General features: G+C 35.1%; 6 protein-coding genes across 6 annotated transcripts; 5 read left to right on the top strand and 1 right to left on the bottom strand.

The window, feature by feature from the left end:
- The first annotated feature begins 3,102 nt into the window (after positions 1 to 3,102).
- LOC148173859 (brachyurin-like) lies at positions 3,103 to 4,301 on the top strand. The gene is made up of 6 exons (XM_088035682.1): positions 3,103 to 3,236; positions 3,293 to 3,443; positions 3,490 to 3,656; positions 3,779 to 3,865; positions 3,921 to 4,060; positions 4,113 to 4,301. Exons 1-6 carry the CDS (start codon positions 3,176 to 3,178, stop codon positions 4,299 to 4,301), a joined length of 795 nt encoding a protein of 264 aa, XP_087891808.1. The 5' UTR covers positions 3,103 to 3,175.
- A 4,453-nt stretch (positions 4,302 to 8,754) lies between these two features.
- On the top strand, positions 8,755 to 9,723 carry LOC148173858 (brachyurin-like). Its single transcript, XM_088035681.1, has 5 exons — positions 8,755 to 8,978; positions 9,026 to 9,192; positions 9,240 to 9,326; positions 9,370 to 9,509; positions 9,556 to 9,723. Exons 1-5 carry the CDS (start codon positions 8,755 to 8,757, stop codon positions 9,721 to 9,723), a joined length of 786 nt encoding a protein of 261 aa, XP_087891807.1.
- A 1,943-nt stretch (positions 9,724 to 11,666) lies between these two features.
- LOC148173857 (brachyurin-like) lies at positions 11,667 to 12,666 on the bottom strand. Its single transcript, XM_088035680.1, has 6 exons — positions 12,603 to 12,666; positions 12,406 to 12,556; positions 12,193 to 12,359; positions 12,059 to 12,145; positions 11,873 to 12,012; positions 11,667 to 11,825 (listed from the first exon to the last, which is right to left on the bottom strand). Exons 1-6 carry the CDS (start codon positions 12,664 to 12,666, stop codon positions 11,667 to 11,669), a joined length of 768 nt encoding a protein of 255 aa, XP_087891806.1.
- A 325-nt stretch (positions 12,667 to 12,991) lies between these two features.
- On the top strand, positions 12,992 to 14,012 carry LOC148173856 (brachyurin-like). Its single transcript, XM_088035679.1, has 6 exons — positions 12,992 to 13,055; positions 13,105 to 13,255; positions 13,306 to 13,472; positions 13,517 to 13,603; positions 13,653 to 13,792; positions 13,842 to 14,012. The coding sequence occupies exons 1-6, from the start codon at positions 12,992 to 12,994 to the stop codon at positions 14,010 to 14,012; spliced, it is 780 nt and encodes a 259-aa protein (XP_087891805.1).
- Positions 14,013 to 15,974: 1,962 nt separating this feature from the next.
- On the top strand, positions 15,975 to 17,148 carry LOC148173855 (chymotrypsin BI-like). Its single transcript, XM_088037295.1, has 6 exons — positions 15,975 to 16,121; positions 16,167 to 16,317; positions 16,368 to 16,534; positions 16,587 to 16,673; positions 16,721 to 16,860; positions 16,912 to 17,148. The coding sequence occupies exons 1-6, from the start codon at positions 16,058 to 16,060 to the stop codon at positions 17,071 to 17,073; spliced, it is 771 nt and encodes a 256-aa protein (XP_087893421.1). The 5' UTR covers positions 15,975 to 16,057; the 3' UTR covers positions 17,074 to 17,148.
- Positions 17,149 to 20,865: 3,717 nt separating this feature from the next.
- On the top strand, positions 20,866 to 21,734 carry LOC148173854 (chymotrypsin BI-like). The gene is made up of 5 exons (XM_088035677.1): positions 20,866 to 20,992; positions 21,066 to 21,206; positions 21,252 to 21,338; positions 21,385 to 21,524; positions 21,570 to 21,734. The coding sequence occupies exons 1-5, from the start codon at positions 20,866 to 20,868 to the stop codon at positions 21,732 to 21,734; spliced, it is 660 nt and encodes a 219-aa protein (XP_087891803.1).
- Positions 21,735 to 21,771: the final 37 nt, after the last annotated feature.

Below are 21,771 nucleotides of genomic sequence, written 5' to 3'. Positions count from 1 at the left end.
CAGTTTTCCATTACCCCGGATTGACGACACTCTCACAACTCTGTCAGGGTCGACGTGGTTCTCAACCTTAGACCTGAAGAGTGGATATTGGCAAGTGGGACTTCATCCCGAAGACAAGGAGAAGACAGCGTTTTCCACGGGAAGTGGCCTGTACCACTTTACGGTTATGCCTTTTGGGCTTTGCAACGCACCCGCTACATTCGAAAGACTAATGGAATGTGTGTTGCGTGGATTGACGTGGAAAACTTGTCTGGTTTATTTAGACGACGTTATGGTCATGGGTAAAAACTTTGATGAACACCTGAAGAACCTTCAAGAAGTGGTAGACCGGTTTAGGGGTGCCAATTTGAAACTTAATCCGAAAAAGTGCCATCTATTTCGGAAGAATGTGGAGTTTCTGGGGCATACGGTGTCATCTGAAGGAATCAAGACCTGCGAAGATAAGATTCAGGCGATTAAGGAATGGCCCAGACCCAAGGACAAGCACGATGTGAGAAGTTTTATTGGACTTTGCACGTATTATCGGCGGTTTGTAGAAGGTTTCGCCAACATTGCTGCACCTCTGCACAAACTAACGGAAGCAAAGGCATCATTCAACTGGACATCAGACTGCGAAAGCAGTTTCAAGCGACTGAAGTTAGCTTTGTGCACTAGCCCGATTTTGAGCTACCCCAGGACTCATGGGAAGTTCGTTTTGGACACAGATGCCAGTAACATCGGCATTGGAGCAGTGTTATCGCAGGTGCAGGATGGAGAAGAGAGAGTGATCGAGTACTACAGCAAAGTGTTGAGCAAGCAAGAGAGAAATTACTGCGCTACAAGAAAGGAATTGCTGGCCGTTGTAAAATCTGTAGAGCATTTCCACAAATACTTGTTTGGCCACGAGTTCTTGATAAGGACTGATCATGCTGCCCTCACGTGGTTACTACAGATGAAAGACGCCGAAGGACAAGTGGCTAGGTGGATTGAGCGGTTGCAGCAATACCACTTCAAAATCAAACATCGACCAGGAAAGCAACACAATAACGCTGACGCTCTCTCTAGAAGACCTTGCAAAGATTGCAAGCAGTGCGCGAAAATTGAAGGGCCATTGCCGATAAACAGGATGGTTATCGGTTGTGATGATGACTGGACTACGGAGAATCTTCGGAAGGATCAACAAGCAGACCAGGAAATTGGGCCACTGCTGGAGTGGAAGGAAGCGGATAATGGAAGGCCGCGTTGGGAAGATGTCTCGGAAAAGAGTCCAGGGTTGAAGGCGATGTGGGCGCAGTGGGACTCACTGCGAGTAGAAAATGGGGTACTGAAAAGGGCTTGGGAAAGCGCAGACAGGAAGAAAGTAACCTCCCAGTTACTAGTGCCCAAGAATAGAGTCCCCCAAGTACTCAAGGAGGTCCATGACGGAACATCAGGCGCTCACTTCGGAGTGAACAAAACCTTAAGTAAGATTAGGCAGCGGTATTACTGGGTTGGCTGCCGGGAGGATGTCGAACGGTGGTGTAGGAGATGTTCAGTTTGTGGGGCGAGCAAGGGACCTCGAACGCGAACTAAAGGAAGCATGAAACAATACAACGTGGGAGCCCCGTTCGAGAGAATCGCTCTAGATGTGGCCGGGCCATTTCCGAAGACTGACGACGGCAACAAGTACATCTTGGTTGTGCAGGATTATTTCAGTAAATGGCCGGAAGCGTATGCCCTTCCCAACCAAGAAGCCACAACAGTAGCTCGCGTCCTAGTGGATAATTTCTTCAGCAGGTTTGGAGTTCCACTCGAAATGCATTCCGATCAAGGAAGGAATTTTGAGTCTGGCGTTTTTCAAGAGATGTGTAAGCTGCTGGGAATTAGGAAGACTCGAACCACACCCTTGCACCCGCAATCCGACGGCATGGTCGAGAGATTCAACCAGACGATGGAGGAACACCTGTCCAAGGTAGTGGAAGAGCACCAGATGGATTGGGATCGTTGACTGCCCTTGTTTATGATGGCCTACAGAGCTGCCATTCATGAAACCACGGGAGAAACACCAGCGAGGATTATCTTTGGAAGAGAGCTGCGTCTCCCTTGTGATCTTCTGCTTGGTTCGCCTGGGGCGGAACGAAAGGAAGTACCGGAATTCGTCGACAACCTGAGAGAGACCCTACTGGATACACACCACCTTGTGAGGCAGAAGATCAAAATGGCTAGTGATAGGATGCGGTCCAGATATAATGTGACAGCTAATCATGAAGGATTCAACGAAGGAGACTTGGTGTGGTTATTCAACCCTCGGCGAAAGAAGGGCCTATCTCCGAAGTTGACACCTACATGGGAGGGACCGTATAAGGTGATTAAGAGGATCAACGACGTGGTGTATCGGATCCAACGCAGCGCCCGTTCAAAGATGAAAGTGGTTCATCTAAATAGACTTTGTAAATATCACGGAGAATCAGGTGTTTGGTCTGATCGGGACGATCAGAACTAAGAGGGGGGCAGTGTTACGAGAAGATTCTGGAAGCTTCGAGCGCCAGCGCTGGAACGTTCCGTGTGCTACTAGAGTCGCCGTTTCTAGAAGGTCGCTGAGTCATAGGCGGAACTCCCGAATATTCTCGCAGCGCTCCAGCATTAGGCTAGTGGTAGGGGAATATCTGTATATAGGGGAGTAGTGATAGGATTGTACACAGTCTAGTATTTGGAAGTCCTGTAAAGTGAATAATTGTGAAGTACGAGAGTGTTTATAGTGCACAATAAAATTGTTATTGTTACAAGCGAGACTTTTGATTTTTCGGCCAACGTGACAATAGCATTGCTATCGAAAAGCGCGTCAGGAATTTTTGACAAATTTGGTGTTTGGGAACAAATTGTATTTTTGATAACTGAATCCAGTTCAATTCAGCTCAACACTCTGAAAACATTTTTCGCTTTAGGTACACGATAATACTGTTATCTTTAAACTTTAAATAATTTATGGTCAAATTTACTAGTTTCTACCAAGCGCTTCTGAATACCCCATAATCCACTATCTCCTACCCCAAGGAAACAAAAGTGACCTGAGATAAAAAAAATAGTTTCTAGTAGCAATAGCAGTTTTCTTACAATCACGCACAAAATTGATCATAAACATATCATAAAGCAATAAATTTTATCTCTTTTAACGCGATAAGAGTTAAGTGAGTAGACTGTTGAGAACCCTGACAAGATGAGGTTAAATTTGTCTATATTCAACTTGGTACTGTTTCTAGGAGTTAGTGCAAAACCAAGTTTGTTACATTTAGCTCTAAAAAATTGCAATTTTTATTTTCAATTATTATTCCAGAGCAGCGTATCATTGGTGGCCAGGATGCTCAAGCAGGTGAGTTCCCCTTCGCTGCTGCTATCCACATTCAAACATCAGAGGGTTCATTTTTTTGTGGTGGTACTCTAATTCGCAGACAATGGATATTAACTTCTGCAAACTGTGTAAACAAGTTAGTTTTTTAACTTATTAGCACTTTCATTATCAATCACTTGCAGCGGAAAATTATTTACAATTCAGTTAGGATCTACAACTTTAACACAGTCAGACTCTAACCGAATCACTGTTGAAAGTGATGAGTATTACATTCATCCAGATTTTAATCCAGAGACAATCGAGGCTGATGTGGGACTAATTAAATTGAGAATGGAAATGGAGTTGTCTGGTAAGATAACCGAATTCTTTTTTTATTTGACATAAAGACGTCAAATAATGAGATATCAAAACATGTAACAACCGACTAGATAAACAATTTACTGTATTAAGCTGATGCTAGAGTTGTTTTAGACTATATTAAGAGCGCCTTTTTGTTTCCTGGAAATGTTTTCGAAAACGCCACCTTTACAGTAATAGGTTGGGGTCAAACCAGCGACTGTAAGTTTCAATTAGGAGAATGAAGAAAGACACTATTAGTCTATATAAATTCCAGCTGATGCCGGACTTTCTGAGCACCTCCAACATGTTGAAGTTGTATCGTTGAAAAATGAAGAATGCAAGTTAATTTATGGAGATCAAATTTCTGATAACATGATCTGTTGTGAAGGAAACTATAATGAAGGAACATGCATTGTAAAAATGAATTTATTTTTTGTGTTTTAATGTAGTCTTTTATTGATTTTAGGGTGACACTGGAGGTCCTATTATGATAAGGACAGGACCACCAGAAAATTATAATTTTATTATAGGAGTCAGCAGTTTTATTAGTGGAGATGGTTGTGAAAGCACCCATCCTTCAGGATTTACCAGAATTGTTTCTTACATAGCATGGTTAGACAGTGTTATGGCCGGAGGAAATGACACAAGAAGCTAACTAAAAATTTAAATAAAGTTTCAATAAATCTTGGAAAAAATAAAAAATAAAAAAATTTGGGATTTTGCAAAAGCCTTTCGACCAAATAAATAATTTGTCGCTGAAATCAGTGGCGTCAATAATAGAAAAAAAGTAGTGCAATTTTGTTTAAATAACGAAGAGTAAACATATTTTTAATAAATGTTCAAAATTATCATAATTTGAATAATACAAACATGTTACCGACGTAATAACGATAGCCATATTGTACAGCAATTAAGTTTATTTTCACAATTACAAACCAACTACGCCACTGGTATAAAATTATAACTGTCAATCTGACATTAATAAAAAAAATCCTAGAATGACTTTGATTCCAATGGTCCTTTACAAATTGATATCTGATTGGTTACAAATAAAGCCTTCCAGCTTTTAAACGGTTTAAGAAAAACTAAAGAAAACTTTGCAACATTACTTTTTATGGCTGTCTCTATCACTCCTTTCGCTATGGCTCTTTAGATATGAAAATATACAGAGTGTTTTTGAAATACACTACCAAAAATTAAACACGGTTTTTGACAGCCTTAAAGAACCGAATTGACTATTTTTTAATTTTTTTCTAACGATAAAAAAAACACTTTTTACCACTTACTTGGAACACCACTGATGAAAATATCCACCTAAACAACAAACCTTGGATTGTTGCTAAGCTATAAAGAGTATAATCATTAATCCAGTGGCAAACTAGAAATTTTGACCAAATATTTGATTTATTTTATCTCGAAAACGAAAAGACCTTTAGATACAGCATTTCGCGACGTGAGATTTATTAGGTTCTAAGTGATTTTTTGTGAAAATTTAAATTTTCTGTTTTGCGATTTTTTTAAACATTTCCTATGATGTATAAAAAAGAAGTGAGTTAATATTTTAACAAGCCAAAATGATTTCAATAGAATTTGCCATTTTTTTAAATTAATGCTTAATAAATTAAAGAGATATCACTGATAACGTGAACACTGATCAATTTAATGCAAATGTTAGTTATAATCTTATAGATCTTAGGTCACAATTTGTTGTCAATTGATTTTACTTGTCTTTACCAATTAATGATTTGTTTGGTAGTGTATTTCTAAAACATCCTGTATAAAAAAATGTGCTAATGACTTAAGCATGTAAACGCACTTTTATACTATCAGCTTATCAATTATATACAGAATGTTTGGATAAAAAATTTGAATTTTGTTGATCATTTCATAGGCAACTTTACGTAGACTTATTAAATTTAATCCAATTAGATCTAATTTGAATGGAACATAAACATAATCTAATTTCCACATTTACTGGCTTGAGATGTATTAACTAGCTAAATCTCAAATCGGTGATCAAAAAAAACAAAAACTCAAATTTTTTAGTTTAAGTTGGAATTTGTTTTTTCGAAAAAATCGCCCATCAAATCTAAGTGCGGATGTTAAGCGGCAAAAGCGCGATAAAAACTTTAGAGAAAAGCGCATCTTTCTATCTGTCCTAGTTTTGGAGATATCGAACACTAAATATTCTGAAGCTTCAAAATTTTTGTCCTCTAGCGACAATTTGAAATTGCAGTCGCTTCTTATCCAGTTATTTGTTGCTGTATTTGAAAAAATTGAACAGTTTTGGAATTGTGAGTGAAATAAATGAGATATTGACCGTCAGTGTTTTTTTTTCCGAAAAAATTGACCATTGAATTGTGGATATCTGAGTGCGCATTCTAGGCAACAAAAGCGCGAGAAAAACCATACTGAAAACCCCATTTGTCGCTCTGACATAGGGGTCGATTTCAAGTGTGACTTGCGTAACTGCAAATCCCATTTGCAACATAGCAACGCCAATCACATTGCTCATACCTTGGCAACGGTTGCAAATTTGCGTTAACGCAGTGACTTGAAATCGACACGTTAGTTTCAGAGATATCGAGCTTAAAACTTTTCGGAACTAAAAATAACTATTTTGAAACTTTAATCGCTTCAATTAAGTTATTTATAAACATATGTACGTTAAAGATTAGCGAATGTGATAGATTCTGCGTTAAATTCTGCGTGAAATGAGCTTCAATAACTTAAGATTTCTTGGGAAATAAGTGAGATATCAATCAAAATAAATTTAAGTGCCTACATAAATATTTTTTTATTATTATACCCAGGATAAACAACATACTCAGTTGCAATAAACAGTCACTTTGTTTTCATCATCGGAAATCAATTTTATATACAGACTCTAGTTGAATCATTTTGATATTCTGGATTTTTTTTGGAGTTCTTCAAGATATTTTAGGTATTTTCAACATTCTTTAGCATTTTTAAATCCTCATGTTACCTTAAAATTTGTAAAAAATACATGAAGAGTCTTGGATTCTTCTGGATTTTTAGAATGCATAAGAATGATTTGAGATCTTTAAGAATTCAAAACGTTAAAAATTGTTTTAGATATTCTTCAGATCCTTCATGTTTCAGTTTCTTGCAACTTTGCATATCTTTTTTTTGATTCTTCAGGACTTCCTTAAAAACTTTTTAAGGATTTTTTAGAAATTCTAACATCTTCTTTCAATAATTTTTTCTTTTCTAAATCTTGATTCTAAAAGTTTGTTGTTTCTTAATTCTGTAAATATTTAAAAAATTACAAAATTTTGTGTTTCGATAAAGAAAATCTACTAAAAATAGACAAATTTTTGGAAATTTCGTAATTTGAAAATTAACAATACTTTCAGAAAAAAATTAAAAATCTAGTGAATATTAATTAGAGAATTATAATTTTACTAAATGTTACTTAAATTTACCCGAAATAGACAATTTTCCTCAGAAGAAATTTGAAAATGTAGTTTGATATAAGACAACTGAAATTTCTTTTTCACCAATTTAACAACTCTGTAAATATTCAGAAATTTTGTTGAAAATAAACAGCTCTCTTAAGAATAGTAGTATAAGTAAAATTCTAACTAAAAAAAAATTAAAAATTTTACTTGAAATAGGAGTCTCAATATTTCAATTTTTTGAATTTTGATTCTAAAATGTATTTCTTTCTGCTTGAAAAACTCCAAAATTATGCATTTAGACAATTGTCTTAAAATTAACACTTTTGAAAAAATTAAAAAGTGCACCTTTAGAAAAGAGTAACAAAATTTTTCTTCTATCAATCAAGAGTTTTGGAAATATTCGGATAGTTTGCGTTAGAAAATTGGCAGTTTCGCCAAATTGACATTTTCAGAAAAAAAATTTAAAAATCGACTTAAAATAGAAGAATCTAAATTTTCCTTTTTTTAATTTTAATTCTAAATAATCAATATAATTTTTTCTTGAGTTTTAAACACAATTTGCATTCAATTCAAAATAAAAACTAAAATATTTTTATCACAGTAATAAAAAGAACTTAATTAAGCGAGTGTTTCCACAAAGACTCAAAAATTGCTAAACATTACAGTTTTTAGACGTCTTGTCGACAAAACTAACAGTGATAAAGAAGCAAATTTTTTAATTGAATTGTTGCAGGATCCTGCATATACCGAATGTTTTGCGAATTGCTGAACATATGGAAATAACAATTTTATTCTTTTCCTGGCGTCCCGAACTTTTAAATTAAATTTAGTTAATGGCAAATTGTGATCTAGAGAATTCTTAATTTGAAAATTATTTTTAGAATTCTGTTATTACGTCATTTGCAAAAAATGGAATTAAAAATTGTAAAATTAGGTATTGGCCGCTCGAAATTTCGAAAGTTATGTGACTGCTAAATGAAGGCCAGTCACTTTGTAATGTCGTTTTATGCCTAAACTACCTTTTTTATTGCAAGTATGCTATTAAAGCACCACCACAAAAGTACTTGTCATTTGTTGTTTCAACATGTATGGCGGCGCAAATGGAAATTCGATATGGCAAGCACCTGTTTCACCAATGATGAGTGAATCTGTAAGAAGAAGATTCAGAAAGGAAGACCAAGTTTTGTGGTACCATGTTGTGATGCATCTACAAGTAGTAAGACCACCAGATTTAAAAAAATTATTTGAGCTTCATGATAGTTAAGCTAGAAATTATTTGTTTAGAGCTAAGCTGTTATTACAATACATATTGGATGATTTATTGTTATCTATCAAAATGAACCAACTGGAATTAGTTTTATCTGACAAGGAATTTTAGGTGAGTTTGTGACTAATGAAACTAATTCTGAATTTTCTGAAGTTCAGGGCGGAATTAATTTGCAACCATTATCTGAACAAATGTTAAACTCTTTTAACAGGCTGTAGTTACAACATACATACATTAAAAGAGTAGGTATTTTATGAAATATATCTGGCAAAACTTCAGATACAATATTTATAAGTTATGACACCAATAAATAACAAAAACCATTGATAGTACCAATACAGATAATGTGATCACAAAAACTTACCAATCAACGTCAGATCGTGACAAACACAATACCAATATTGAACGATTTCCGAAAAATGAGTTTTCTTATTCTTCTTTTTTTGACAGGAGTCGCTTTAGTACTCTCTGATGGCTCCGGTTTTAACACAGTTCAACGTATCATCGGAGGTGGGCAGGCATCTGCGGGTCAATACCCATTTCTCGCCGCCATAACAAAAGAAACATCTGATGGTAAGTACTTCTGCGGTGGTTCTGTAGTTGGTTCGCGATGGATTCTAACAGCTGGTCAATGTGTCGATGGGTAAAACAGAACGCGCTTATTTTCAGTCAGTACTGTTTTGGTTTTAGTGCTAAATTATTTACAATTTATTTGGGAACTATGGACATTAAAAACCCAGCTAGTACAATGGTGGAGGTAGCAACTGAAGAGTATTTTTTACATCCTGATTACAACCCCGCCACCCTTGAAAACGACGTTGGTGTTATCAGACTACGCATGGAAGTAGTGTTCAGCCGTAAGTTTCTAATAAGTTTAATTGCACGATTTTATTCCATATTTTAGCGTACATTCTGCCGGTCTCTTTATCGCTAGATGAGTTGGGTGGAGGTACCACAGTACGGTCTGCTGGATGGGGACAAACCAGTGACGGTATGTGACACCCCAACAAATTCTGTTTAACATATTTGTTTAGGAACTGAGGGACTTTCGGATCACTTAAGAGTAGTTTCACTTAGCAGTCTTTCAAATCAAGAGTGCAAAATTACTTATGGGAATCAGATCACTGATAATATGATTTGCGCTGCTGGGAATTACAACGAAGGTGTTTGCCATGTGAGTTGAAATTTCGTTTTGAAAAGTCGTTGAGCGTGATTTGCAGGGAGATATTGGAGGTCCGTTGTTGACTTATTATCTAGGGTACCAAGCGTTCCTTCGGGGGATTGCAAGTTTCGTTAGTGCGAATGGGTGTGAAAGTATTGATCCGTCTGGATATACGAGAATCGCTCCTTATGTAAATTGGGTTAGAAATATTACGAGTAGCGGTTAAGAGAATTTTTGTTGTTCTACGCTTTTAAGTAAACAGTCCAATTTATTTTAATTTCTTTTACAATCCATTCTACAGTATGTCCCAGAACTTATGACCCAGAGAACAAGGACAGGTGTCGACAGCAATACAGATGGCAAATTTCAAAACAAAAATTGATTAATTTTAATAGTATCGATTAATAGTCAACTCGATTATTTTTAAAACTAAAAAATTTTTGTATGGAAATTTTGGTTCAAATTGTTGCCTCCATAGGATTTTTTTCTCTGGGTCACGAATTCTCGGACACCTGTATATCGCCAAGATAAGATTCTATTGTTTACCTAAAAAAAAGAGAAAATAAATCCGCTTCTGTTTCAAGCACGATTTCTCATTCTTTTGCCTTGTTAATGTAAAAGTATAATCTTAGAAATCATCACAATTAGAAACAAATTTTAGAATCTAAAATCATCAGTGGTACCATGGTACCAAAGGAGAAATCAGCTAATTCCTTCTATCCCATGACGATGGTAGATTTTTCTACGGAGAACCACTAGTAACCGAATTCTCGTGTTTGTACAGTTGGCAGCAAATGATCTGGTAGGAGGGATGACTCGTAACAAAGTGTAGTGAACTGTAAACACGTGTAAAATTTGTGAGTTTTCCTTTCAACGTTGTTTTATATACCTACCGTAATTTGTAAATGCGCAGTATGTTTTTTTACAAAACCATGAATGAATGAAAAGAAACTTGACGCGTCTCAAAAGAAAAATCGTTGAAATCTGTATTTTGGGTTGCCTACTATTTTTGGCACTAAGATTTTCAGTGGATTACTATTAAAAACAATTTTTAGTACTAATTTGTAGACGCAGTGACCTGGAGTGACGATCCATTGAGAGTACACCAAAGTACCACCACAGAAGAATTTACTGTCGGCTGTTTGAACGGTTATAGCTGCTGCAAATGGGAATTGACCAGCACGAGCTTTAGTTCCACCAATAATGCGCGTGTTCATCGTATCAGATTTGGAGAGTACTGCTGCAAACACTAAAGTTGAGGTGCTTAATAATAACAGAAATGTGTTCATTGGAGAACTGAGGGTTAGTGTGATGTCTTATCAGAGCTGAACTAGATGTCTCTACTAAGATAAGTTTTTTGGTTTTGTTTTATCTCTACGATTGTCACACAAACAATTAAATTAACCTTCCAGCAGTCTGCTGGGGTCTGACAGACCCAGAGGTTGAAAAAAAGCGTTGCACTATCTAAACTAATTGACTCAAAATGCCCAAATCTCTTATAGCTGCTTATTTTGACTCATTCTAACCACCGTGTTTTTTATTCCGGCATTGTCGGTGCAAAAATATAAAATATGTAATAAAATATATTGACCGGGCCTCTCAGACCCCAACAGACGGAAGACGCGATATTATTTCTTCCTGATTTCAAAAGTTGTCTATATTGTTTTCTAACTCTAAATGTTTTATTTTTTTGAGTCACATGTGAATTTTTTACACGTGGATTTTTTATAAATTGTAACCATAAAAAAAAATTGACTTTGAACATGAAAAATGTACTTTTTCGTTTTCGGAAAAAAGTGTCGTTTCAAAAAAAGAAATTTTTTTTTGAATGATGAAAGGAAAATTGATTATCTAAGTGATAATGACTTATACAGTGAATATATTTGCATAGAATCCATCATTTTGTGTGTTTGTTCACTTTTAAATTGATATTTATTGATTTGCAAGTTTATTATATTTTCACGTTGTAATTAAATATGTTTTTTAATTTACTGAATACAATCTTCCAATTTACAATGTTTTACATCATTTTCAAGCAAATTGCAGTATTGAATTTTATTTTAGGCCTAAAAATTGACTAATACCGTCCGGCTGAACTAGCAGACTACTGGAAGGTTAAAATTGGGTATATTTTTACATCACGTAATTTATTACAATTGGTGTTTTGAACTACACTATTCCCACTATCCATTGATAATACGGCGTGATCCAGGTATATCCAGAAGGATCCCCACTTTCACACCCATTTCCACTAACAAAACTTGCGATTCCCACTACGTAATACAAATCCCCTGCAAAAACCTGTAGCAAGGGACTACCATTATCCCCCTAAAACATACGAATGACCAAAAGATCCCAAAAACTCTCATCCTTACAGTGCATGCTCCTTCACTGTTAATTCCTATAGCACATAGCATATTGTCAGTGACTTGATTTCCATAGATTTGTCGGCATTCGTCGAGATTAACAGAACCAGCATCCACATATTGAAGATTTTCGGAAAGTGCCTCGTTTTCTAAACGAGATTTTAGAAACTACAAATGAAGAAACGTATAACTTACCGTCACTAGTTTGACCCCATCCCATCACTATAACTCTATCTCCATCTCTAATGTCACCCACATTAAAATAACAATTTTTGATGTACTCTAAAAACAGAATTCAGTAAAACTCCCATTAGTACTGTTCTACTAACTGGTATATTTAACACTTTCGTTCAATTTGATAAGACCAACATCGTTTTCAAGTGTCTTAGGATTATAGTCCGGATGGACGACGTATTCAGTGGCGGTAACAATCAGACGACTTTCATCCTCAGCAGTCAACGAGTTTGATCCCAACTGTATCGTGAAGAAAGTCGCACTAAAACAGTATTGAAAGTACCAAGTTTTTGCGCTTGAGCAATTACTTGTAGGCACAGGTTGCTGAAGTGAGTACCCAAGTAGGTCGTAGAAGAGCACCTCCACAAAAATATCTGCTGCTTCCAGCTTGGACGTTGATGGCGGCGGCAAATGGAAACAGACCCGGTGGAACGTCATCTCCTCCGATAACTCTGGCATCTGGACAAAATTTTGATTTTTTTACAAGCTAACGCGTCGAACTTACCGGGTTTGGCGGCGACGACGAGCAAAAGAGCTGCGAAGATAACGTGAATCACATGGAGCGTCATGATCGTCTAAACCGTATCAGAAGATTGATTTTATAGTGGTCTATAAGAAATAAAGTTTTATGAGGTACTTTTTTTATCTAAATTGTTGCTCCACCACCAAGTAGAAGTTGATCTTTCCTTCTGTTTTTTATTGAAAAATTTGATCTCTGAAAAAGTTTGATCTCAAAACTGTCAAGAGATCCTGGAAAAGTACCAAGCCCTTTATGGTCGTAAATAAAGTGCGTTATAAAATCTTTATTGCCGACCAAACGGCAATAAAAAGATCAAATTTTAAAGTACCGTGCCATAGCTAAATCCGAATTGAAACTTGCAAAGTCAGCTAAAAATGGAGCTCAAACTTTGTCTTTCCTCGATCGTCTTGCTTATAGTTGGAGTCAACGCCAAAAGTGGTACCACCAGCGTTGTCTTATTTTTGTACTAACTTTACTCTTTTTCTAGATGCGCGCATTATTGGAGGCCAAACCGCTGAAACTGGTCAATTTCCATTCGCTGTCGCAATCAACGTACAAACAGGAGATAGCAGACATTTCTGCGGTGGTGCTCTTCTAAGTCTTGAATGGGTTCTATCTTCTGCGAGCTGCATTAACAAGTTCGGTATAAAAAGATAGCAAAATCGTTTTCTCACGTGTGATTTCTTAGTGGTGTGCTTTTTACAATGCAGCTGGGGTCTGTGAACTTAACAACTCCCGACGACAACAGAGCGACTTTTGAGTCCTCCGAGTTTGTTGTACATCCAGACTTTGATCCGATCACGCTTCAGAATGATATTGGACTTATTAAGTTACCAAAGCAAGTAACTATGGGGAGTAAGTATTAAATTTGATTGTCAAAAATATAGTCTGTGTTTTAGCTACTCTTTTGAACATTAACATGCGTCCTGACACCCTTAAACCTGAGACGCCACTGACGATTTTGGGATGGGGTCAAACTAGTGACTGTAAGAAAGTCTCTTTTTTTTGTGTTGACTCAAATGGTTTGTATTTTAGCCAATGATGATCTTTCCGAACAACTTCTGTATACTGAAACTTCCGCTTTGTCAAATGATGAGTGTAAAGTATATTATGGAGACCAAGTTAGCGATAACATGATATGTGTTGTGGGAAATTCTAATGAAGGAACTTGTACAGTAAGAAAACAATATTTTGAGAGAGCAATTTTTCTTATGGCAATTTTAGGGTGATAATGGAGGTCCTCTTCTTCAAATTGTATGGAACAGATATTATGTGGTAGGAGTTGCTAGTTTTATCAGTGGAAACGGATGTGAAAGCACTGATCCCTCCGGTTTTACCAGAATTGGTCCTTATTATCTGTGGATCCGACAACAAATCGGTCTATACCCATGGTGAATTTAATTAAAAATACCAAAAATATCATATTCAGTTGAAACAATAAATTTATCACGAAAATGTGTGTTTTATTTGAATTAGGAGTTTCGGCGGGAAAGCCGCTTCCGTACTAGTTTTATTGCTTACTGTTAATTTATAACACCAATTTATCAATCATAAAAACATGAAACAGTTTAGTTTATTTATTATCTGAATTCTAATTTGTTTTGAAAACGAAACAAAGATAAAAGTTACTAAACGACTATAATGGAGACAGATAGAAGCATAACGTTATAAATCTTTTAATTCTGATAAAAACCATAAAACTACTATTTTAGTAACAAAGAAGTTTTAAACATCATAAGAATTTACATAATTTCTTGTTTCCTTTTTCGATTTTGCGTGTTGAAGTCAATGCTTCTTCAAGTGCAGTTATGGATGGACGAGATGCTCTAGCTGGAGAAGTTCCATGTGCTGGGTGTTTTTGAAATACAGGGTGTTTTTGAAATACATTACCAAAAATTAAACAAGCTCTTTGGCAGCCTTAAGGAATCAAATTGGCTATTTTTTATTTTATTTTAACGACAATGAAAAAACGCCTTTTGCCACTGATGAAAATATCCACCTTAACAAACAAACCTTTCATTGTTGCTAAGCAATCAAGATACATTCTACCTATAATTACCTTTAATCCAGTGGCGAACTGGAAATTTTGACCAAATATTCAAAAAAATTTTGGCCCGAAAACAAAAAAACTTTTTCCTAATTTGTATTTTAAAGATTCCCATGTTGCTATGGAAACAAAGCTATAGCATCGCGTATCGAAATGTGTTTAATCGCTTAAACAGATTAATAATTTTTACGATTTGCCAAAATGCAATATGTGCATTTTTGTCGTTCAGCAGGTTCTTCAACCCGGTCAGTGACCAGCAGCAATCGTACATGTAGGCAATATTACGAAATTGTCTACTACTCATAATTAAGTTCAATGTATTGTTAAGTTTTTAATCATCACAATTTTTTATAAAATAAATTCAGTATAGAAACAACAGTCGTTCGATCTACTCCCCAACCCCCTTTAACAAAATGGGATATTGTAGCACAGAAAACGAATGAGGAAATAGCAAAAATAGCTCTGTTATAAGAACAAATTACGAAAAATAGTATAAAAACCTCGTTAATAAGGCCATTAAGACACTCGCTTCCCCGCTCGTTTTATAAACTTGGATTCGTGCCTTAAAATTTGCCTTATGAAACTCGGTGTTTTAATATACTATTACGAAAAGCATTTTTTGACAAATGACTCTATTTGTCTTCACCAATTAACGGCTTGTTTTTGGTAGTGTATTTCAAAAACACTGTATGTAAGTTGCAGATAAGTGAACTTATCAATTCTAAAGTGGTACGATTGTGTTACTACCTTTATGATTCAGAGAGTCAAAGAAATGCAATTTGAATGAAGGTCAAGTTGACCTTAATTAACGCAGGTGTGCTTCTTTTTTGGACACTACAAATCGTTTAATAAACAGCATTATTTCCTCAAAGTTTAAATACAATTTGCATATAATTGCATAGAATCTAAAATGACAACTGAGATATTTTTAATCCATTTATATTAAAAAAAATGAAAAATTAAATTAGCCACTAGTTTTACAAACTCTCAAAAATCGCTAAAATTAATAATTAAAAAACAAACTTTAAGAGCTTTGTCAATTAAGAGCGTAAGCAAATTTTCTAAATTTTATCTTAACCAAGACCTTAACCTAAAAATTGACACAGAAATTGATTGAGAATTTTTATTCACACTTTTATCCAATAAAAACATATTTCTTTACACCTTTACGTTATAAAGTAGAGAGTTTCAATTTTTAAAAGTGTTGTCTCTTAGATAAATTCTAGATAAGATCAGTACTTTACAGTACCTGCAACACCAATTAGGTAAGTGCAAACTTAGATCCTATCTATAAAGAAAGAATTTCATTGTACGCACTTACATATCTATCCCACCATAAAATCACTATAAATATTACTGTATAGTTCCATTTTTTTCAATTACTTATACCAAAATGAAGTGTTTAATCTATTTAACTCTCGGTACTTTACTGCTAATTCACGTCACCGCCAAACCCGGTAAACACTAAATCGAAGACCACAAGCCTCTAATTTTGATTTCAGGTGCCCGCATTGTTGGCGGATTAGAAGCTCGAGCTGGCCAATTTCCATACTCCGCCGCTATCACTGTCCAAACTGAAGACGGCAGACATTTCTGTGGTGGTGCTTTAACCAACAGCCAATATGTGGTTACTTCTGCAAGTTGTATCAGCGGGTATTTACGCCAGAATATTTGATTGTCATATTCCTTGTTAAAATTTTAAGTGGTGTTCTCTTTACCATCCAACTGGGATCTTCAGCTCTAACACTGGAGGATGAAAACAGAGTGACTGTTGCTTCTTCAGAATACTTCACTCATCCAGAGTTTGATCCAATGACACTCCATGCTGATGTTGGAGTCATCAAACTGAGAATGATGGTGGAGTTGTCTGGTAATGTAAATTACATCTGTTACAACGAAAAATATGAAATCTGTGTTTTTAGATTACATCGATAATGTAGTTTGGATGACAGGTGATGTTTCTGAAGGAACCACCGTTATAATTTTAGGATGGGGTCAAACTAACGACAGTAAATAAACAACTTGTTGTGTTTTACATGTTACGAACATGTTTTAGGCACGTCTGGACTCTCTGAACATCTTAAGTATGCTGAGGGCGTTGCATTGTCAAACGAGGAATGTCAATTGTATTATGGAAGTCAAATTGACGAAGGGATGGTTTGTGTTGTTGGAAATTACAATGAAGGAACTTGCCTTGTAAGTGAAATCCATAAGTGTAAAAATACTTGTTTATATTTGGAATTTCAGGGCGATACTGGCAGTCCTCTGATTCAAACCTTTCTTAATAAATTCTATTTTGTCGGAATTTCCAGTTTCATAAGTGGAAACGGATGTGAAACCACTGATCCTTCTGGGTATACCAGAATGAAAAGTTACTTTCCATGGTTGAAAGATGTTGTAAATCAATAAATATATTTGAAGTTATATTTGTATGGTAATATTAACAGTACTTAAAATTGGAATAATAAATTAATATAAAGCAAATATACCTAATAATTAGATCTTTCTTAGACCGAAGACTTGTTCCAAAGTCTTAATATTATCCGAACCTTCTAAAACTATACCGCACGTGGTGCTTATCACATTTTTTGCACCATCAGAAGAAAAAATCGGGCTAATAAACATTTATTTAAAAATAAGAATATACAAGGTGATTTTGAAATAGAGGCGAAAAAAGCCATTACAGCTTATTGTAAATGAAGGAAGTTAGTAGGTTTCGTTTTTTACATTGCTGTCTCAGTTTCAAGAAAAAAATAAAAGAAATTGATTCCTATGAATAGGTACTCTGCGTTGTTGTTATAGTAAATCCTGCGAGTAAATAGGATGATTTGAATTGTATGGCATGAAACATGGCAACTTGAAATACTCTAAAGTTTTCCGTCTTTTTGGGGATATTAATCTCGGTTTAAGTTGGTTATGCAACTACGCCTTCCCGCCTTTTTTAGAAATTTGTCAATGATTTGACATTTACTGACATTCGTCATTCTTGACCACTTTAAGATCTACTGTTTGCCCTGTTCCTTGAGTTTTGTTGGTAAAATAGTGTCTAATTACTAGTTTTTCGCATTTCTCTTGTGCAAACTGTCTTTTGCAAGTTACATGATGAGTAAATTCAAAATCTGTTGGTTAACTTGACCGGAGTTTCCTAATTAGAATGTTGATAATGAAAGATTTGTAACAATTGGACTACTAATAAAGTTTTGTGTGCCTCTCGATTTCCCAGCACCCAGCTTTAAAGTGTGCAAAAATTGAGGGTTTTTGAGGTTTTCTCTACGTTAACAAATTAATGACAAAACACCGAATTAGTTAGTTTGTTGATTCCCTTTCTATAATCAAGAAATAGGAACCATTTTTATTGCAGTAAATTTAGTAAAAATAATGAATTTTAAAATTAGCATTATGACAACTATTTTAAATTTGGCGGTTGTTGGTACTAGTTTTTATCGCACAGATTTGATTAGAAAACTGTCATCTATTTATTCGTTGGACAGACTCAAAGAAATTATAATAACTAGAAGCAGCGTGCTATACCTTGATGGTATACTGCAGCGATGCCAACATGTTTCTAGATAAAGGGGTTGGGGCGTCAAGAGGTTGTAGTTGGTAAACAAACGTAGTTCATTGGCGGGTCAGATTTTGGAATTAAAAAAAAATGCAACTAATTACTGTTATGATGGCCTTGCAATGATTATTTAGAATTCATACTAACCTATTGTATAAGCGCTCTGATACTCTTAACCCTCTTTTTCTCAAAAAGAAAACTGTAACAATTTTTGTTAATCAAAGAAGGACAGCAAATTTTAACCACGCCACTGTCTGTTCGAAAGTCTTGATGCGTAAAAACACGAAGATTCTTGATAGAGAAATCTACTCAGCGATGGTCGAATTTCGCTTGTGTTCCACCCAGTATGGTCGATTTTCGCTTGCGTCTTGGCATCAAAACAAATCAGCATAAAGTAACCCAAAAGGTATAAGGCTATATAGCAGCAATAAAATTATCCCATTGTGTAAAAGTTAACTTGTCTACAATAGAAAACATCCCAGATTTGTACTGTAAACCCAGTTGACATAAATTTTATGGCCACATTATGAGAGGACCGGGCGGTACTAATCCTTGCGGTTGGGGACCATAAATGAGCACGAAATGAGTCCGGGCCTGTTCAGTCATCGGTCAATCCTCTACCTAGAAATTTGTCGCCAACACCCAGTTTTATTTCTATGGGTGGTTTGACTTAAGTCATAAAATGTTTGCTAGGTATATGTCAACTGAGGTTACTATAAACCATCTGGTTGTACCGCAGCGCTTACTTTGGTCACTTCGACCAGTCCCGACATAATAATATTTAAAAATTATAGAAACATGTGCATGAATTACATCAAACTTGGACAAAGAGATTATTATTAATCGCAGATTACCCACATTTCTATTGTTTTCCTTAAAGAATGTAATAAATGGTAAATTTAGCACCGCAGATAAATCTTAATTTTATGATTACTAAAATATTTTAAGCCGGTTCTGGTAAGTTCAGGCAAACCATGATTTATTGTTGGGACACGCGCTTGCCGATAAGGGGTACAAAAGAGATGATAATTGACACTCAAAATTTAGTACAATTTTTGTTCTTAATTTTATAATTACTTCATTAATAAACATTTAATTTTTGAATTTATCCTCATTTTTTAAAGGAAAGAACTTCGTTGACATTATTGTTTGACATGCGCCAAATTACCCTATACAATAGGGGTAATTTCACGCAATACACTTCACGAAAAAGTAATTTTTTGACAAAGATGTACTCAAGATTTTTCAAAAACTTTTACATTATTACGTAGTCCAATGTTAGAATTATTGTTTGTCAGAAATGTCGATCTATTATTTTCGATATTATAGGGTTTTCAGAAGATCTTTTCTTCATCGCTCTCCCCTACTCAAAGGTGGCAACAGTGATTCTGTTTCAGAATATGTTTCATTTTTGAAGAAATAAATAAAATAAAATGAGAATTTACTAGTTGTTAAAGATATCTACGGCAGTTTATCTAAGTAAAATAGTTTTTATGATCTGATATGAACTTAGCAACAAGAAGTAATTTATCAAAGTTCGTTAAACCGGTTTTTATTATTCGGTACTTTAAGAGTTACATTATAGCATTGTTTTTCAATTGTTTTCGATTATTTAAAAAGCTCCTTAAAGCAACGTGTTAGTTGGCACTCTTGTCTACTATGAAATGCATTCAATAATAAACGCTATTTGCTGTCAATTGACACTTGATTGACGTTCCACCAACTTTACCGTTAATTATAGGAAAAGGTTTATTTTATAAAATTATTTTATGTTTAGAAATCATACTAAAACAGATTTCATTCTTAAACGATTTGTCGTGACTTTTTCAGCTCGATGTTGAAAATGACTATTTCTACCACTATTTGTGGGGTCAAAATAAGAAGAAATATGAAGCCGGTTTTGTAATTAGCAACAAGAAATAATGAATTTATAAAGGTTCATTCAACTGGTTTTTATGATTCGGTGCTTTAATAAGAGTTACGTTATAGTAACGTTTTTCAACGGTTTTCGATCATATAACTTCTTAAGGCACTTATTAGTTGGCACTCCTGTCACGTTATTTGATGCCAATTGACCCGTGACGTTTACCAACTTTGCCAATAATAATTTTAGAAAAATGTCTCAAAATAAAATCTTCAGTTGTTGTTCAAAAATTATACTAAACTCTGACATTAAAAATAGTGCTGTAATGAATCATTCTTAAATGATTTAAAACTTCCTATTTCAGCACGATGTTAAAAATGGTTCAATCCCATACAATTTTTGGTGTCAGAATGAAAATCTTTTAGTATGGTTTTTCACCGCTGAATACGAAATTTGTATCTACTCTTTATTATAGCGTTGAAAAAAATATCTCCAAAACATAATATAATCTCCTACCACAAAATCGTTTAATCTAAAGATTAACAAACTTTAAGAGTCAAGAGAAATAAGCGTAACTTACATTTAATCGTAAATTCTAACTAAAAACTTCATAGCAGTGTTTAACTTCTAGATAATGGCAATTACTATTTTTTTTCTAATTTCCGCAACTTTTCTCCTTTTTGGAGACACCGCCAAACCAAGTATGTTAAACATCTCAATCTAAAAATAAAATTTGTTTATTTTCCTAAAGCTCCACGCATTGTTGGCGGACAAAATGCTCGAACTGACCAATTTCCCTACGCCGCCGCCATTACAGTTCAGACAGACGATGGAAGACATTTCTGCGGCGGTGCTTTTACCGACGATCACTTTGTCATCACTTCAGCAAGTTGCATTTATAAGTACTTTTGTTTAGTTAAAGGTTTTGTTTTTACCAGAAAATTTTTAGGGGTGTACTTTTTACAATCCAATTAGGGTCGACAACTCTAACAAATTCTGATGAAAATAGAGTCACTGTTGCCACTTCCGAGTATTTTGTTCATCCAGATTTTGACCCGGTAACGCTGCAAAATGATATTGGACTTATAAAACTTAGAATGAATGTGTCTTCAAGTGGTACGTATCACCTGATTAAGCCTGATTGTTTGAGTTTCCTTGCAGATCACATTAATAATGTTGGTTGGTTAATCGCCAATGTTACACCCGGAATCAAACTTACTATCTTAGGATGGGGCCAAACTAACGATTGTAACAAAAAATAATGTTTTTTTCTGTTCTAAAAAGACGGTTTTAGCCACGTCTGGACTTTCTGAGCATCTTCAGTATGCTGAAACCACCTCATTGTCTAACGAAGAATGCAAATTGTATTATGGGGATCAGATTGGTGATGGTATGGTTTGTGTTGTTGGCAATTACAATGAAGGCACTTGTACTGTAAGAATGGTATATTTTTAAGTTTGTGTTCTCATGGTGTTGTAGGGTGATAATGGTGGACCACTTCTTCAAACTTTAGTGGGTCTGAATCTTTTAGTAGGAGTAGCTAGCTTTATTAGTGGAAATGGCTGTGAAAGCACTGATCCTTCTGGATTCACTAGATTGAGTCCTTATTATCCCTGGCTACAAGAGATACTGAATGACAACTAAGAAGCTCTTTTTAAATCCTACCAACTCTTTCAATTAC

The sequence above is a fragment of the Gnatocerus cornutus genome, chromosome 5 (assembly GCF_029298725.1).
Source record: "Gnatocerus cornutus isolate USDA-ARS CGAHR chromosome 5, icGnaCorn1.1, whole genome shotgun sequence".
Classification (NCBI taxonomy): domain Eukaryota; kingdom Metazoa; phylum Arthropoda; class Insecta; order Coleoptera; family Tenebrionidae; genus Gnatocerus; species Gnatocerus cornutus.
The sequence above is the reverse complement of the archived record's forward strand: the minus strand, read 5'-3'. Positions and strand labels throughout refer to the sequence as shown.

Excerpts from the sequence above, each read along its gene's own strand:
- LOC148173856 (XM_088035679.1), top strand. The coding sequence starts at position 12,992 with ATGGAGCTCAAACTTTGTCTTTCCTCGATCGTCTTGCTTATAGTTGGA. Across the intron at positions 13,604-13,652 it reads ATGGGGTCAAACTAGTGACT|CCAATGATGATCTTTCCGAA; the intron begins GTAAGAAAGTCT and ends TTTGTATTTTAG. Across the intron at positions 13,793-13,841 it reads CTAATGAAGGAACTTGTACA|GGTGATAATGGAGGTCCTCT; the intron begins GTAAGAAAACAA and ends TGGCAATTTTAG.
- LOC148173859 (XM_088035682.1), top strand. The coding sequence starts at position 3,176 with ATGAGGTTAAATTTGTCTATATTCAACTTGGTACTGTTTCTAGGAGTT. Across the intron at positions 3,237-3,292 it reads AGGAGTTAGTGCAAAACCAA|AGCAGCGTATCATTGGTGGC; the intron begins GTTTGTTACATT and ends TTATTATTCCAG. Across the intron at positions 3,657-3,778 it reads AATGGAAATGGAGTTGTCTG|ACTATATTAAGAGCGCCTTT; the intron begins GTAAGATAACCG and ends GAGTTGTTTTAG.
- LOC148173858 (XM_088035681.1), top strand. The coding sequence starts at position 8,755 with ATGAGTTTTCTTATTCTTCTTTTTTTGACAGGAGTCGCTTTAGTACTC. Across the intron at positions 9,193-9,239 it reads CATGGAAGTAGTGTTCAGCC|CGTACATTCTGCCGGTCTCT; the intron begins GTAAGTTTCTAA and ends TCCATATTTTAG. Across the intron at positions 9,510-9,555 it reads ACAACGAAGGTGTTTGCCAT|GGAGATATTGGAGGTCCGTT; the intron begins GTGAGTTGAAAT and ends CGTGATTTGCAG.
- LOC148173854 (XM_088035677.1), top strand. The coding sequence starts at position 20,866 with ATGCTCGAACTGACCAATTTCCCTACGCCGCCGCCATTACAGTTCAGA. Across the intron at positions 21,207-21,251 it reads AATGAATGTGTCTTCAAGTG|ATCACATTAATAATGTTGGT; the intron begins GTACGTATCACC and ends GTTTCCTTGCAG. Across the intron at positions 21,339-21,384 it reads ATGGGGCCAAACTAACGATT|CCACGTCTGGACTTTCTGAG; the intron begins GTAACAAAAAAT and ends AGACGGTTTTAG.
- LOC148173855 (XM_088037295.1), top strand. The coding sequence starts at position 16,058 with ATGAAGTGTTTAATCTATTTAACTCTCGGTACTTTACTGCTAATTCAC. Across the intron at positions 16,535-16,586 it reads AATGATGGTGGAGTTGTCTG|ATTACATCGATAATGTAGTT; the intron begins GTAATGTAAATT and ends CTGTGTTTTTAG. Across the intron at positions 16,861-16,911 it reads ACAATGAAGGAACTTGCCTT|GGCGATACTGGCAGTCCTCT; the intron begins GTAAGTGAAATC and ends TTGGAATTTCAG.
- LOC148173857 (XM_088035680.1), bottom strand. The coding sequence starts at position 12,666 with ATGACGCTCCATGTGATTCACGTTATCTTCGCAGCTCTTTTGCTCGTC. Across the intron at positions 12,557-12,602 it reads CGTCGTCGCCGCCAAACCCG|ATGCCAGAGTTATCGGAGGA; the intron begins GTAAGTTCGACG and ends AATTTTGTCCAG. Across the intron at positions 12,013-12,058 it reads ATGGGGTCAAACTAGTGACG|AAAACGAGGCACTTTCCGAA; the intron begins GTAAGTTATACG and ends AATCTCGTTTAG.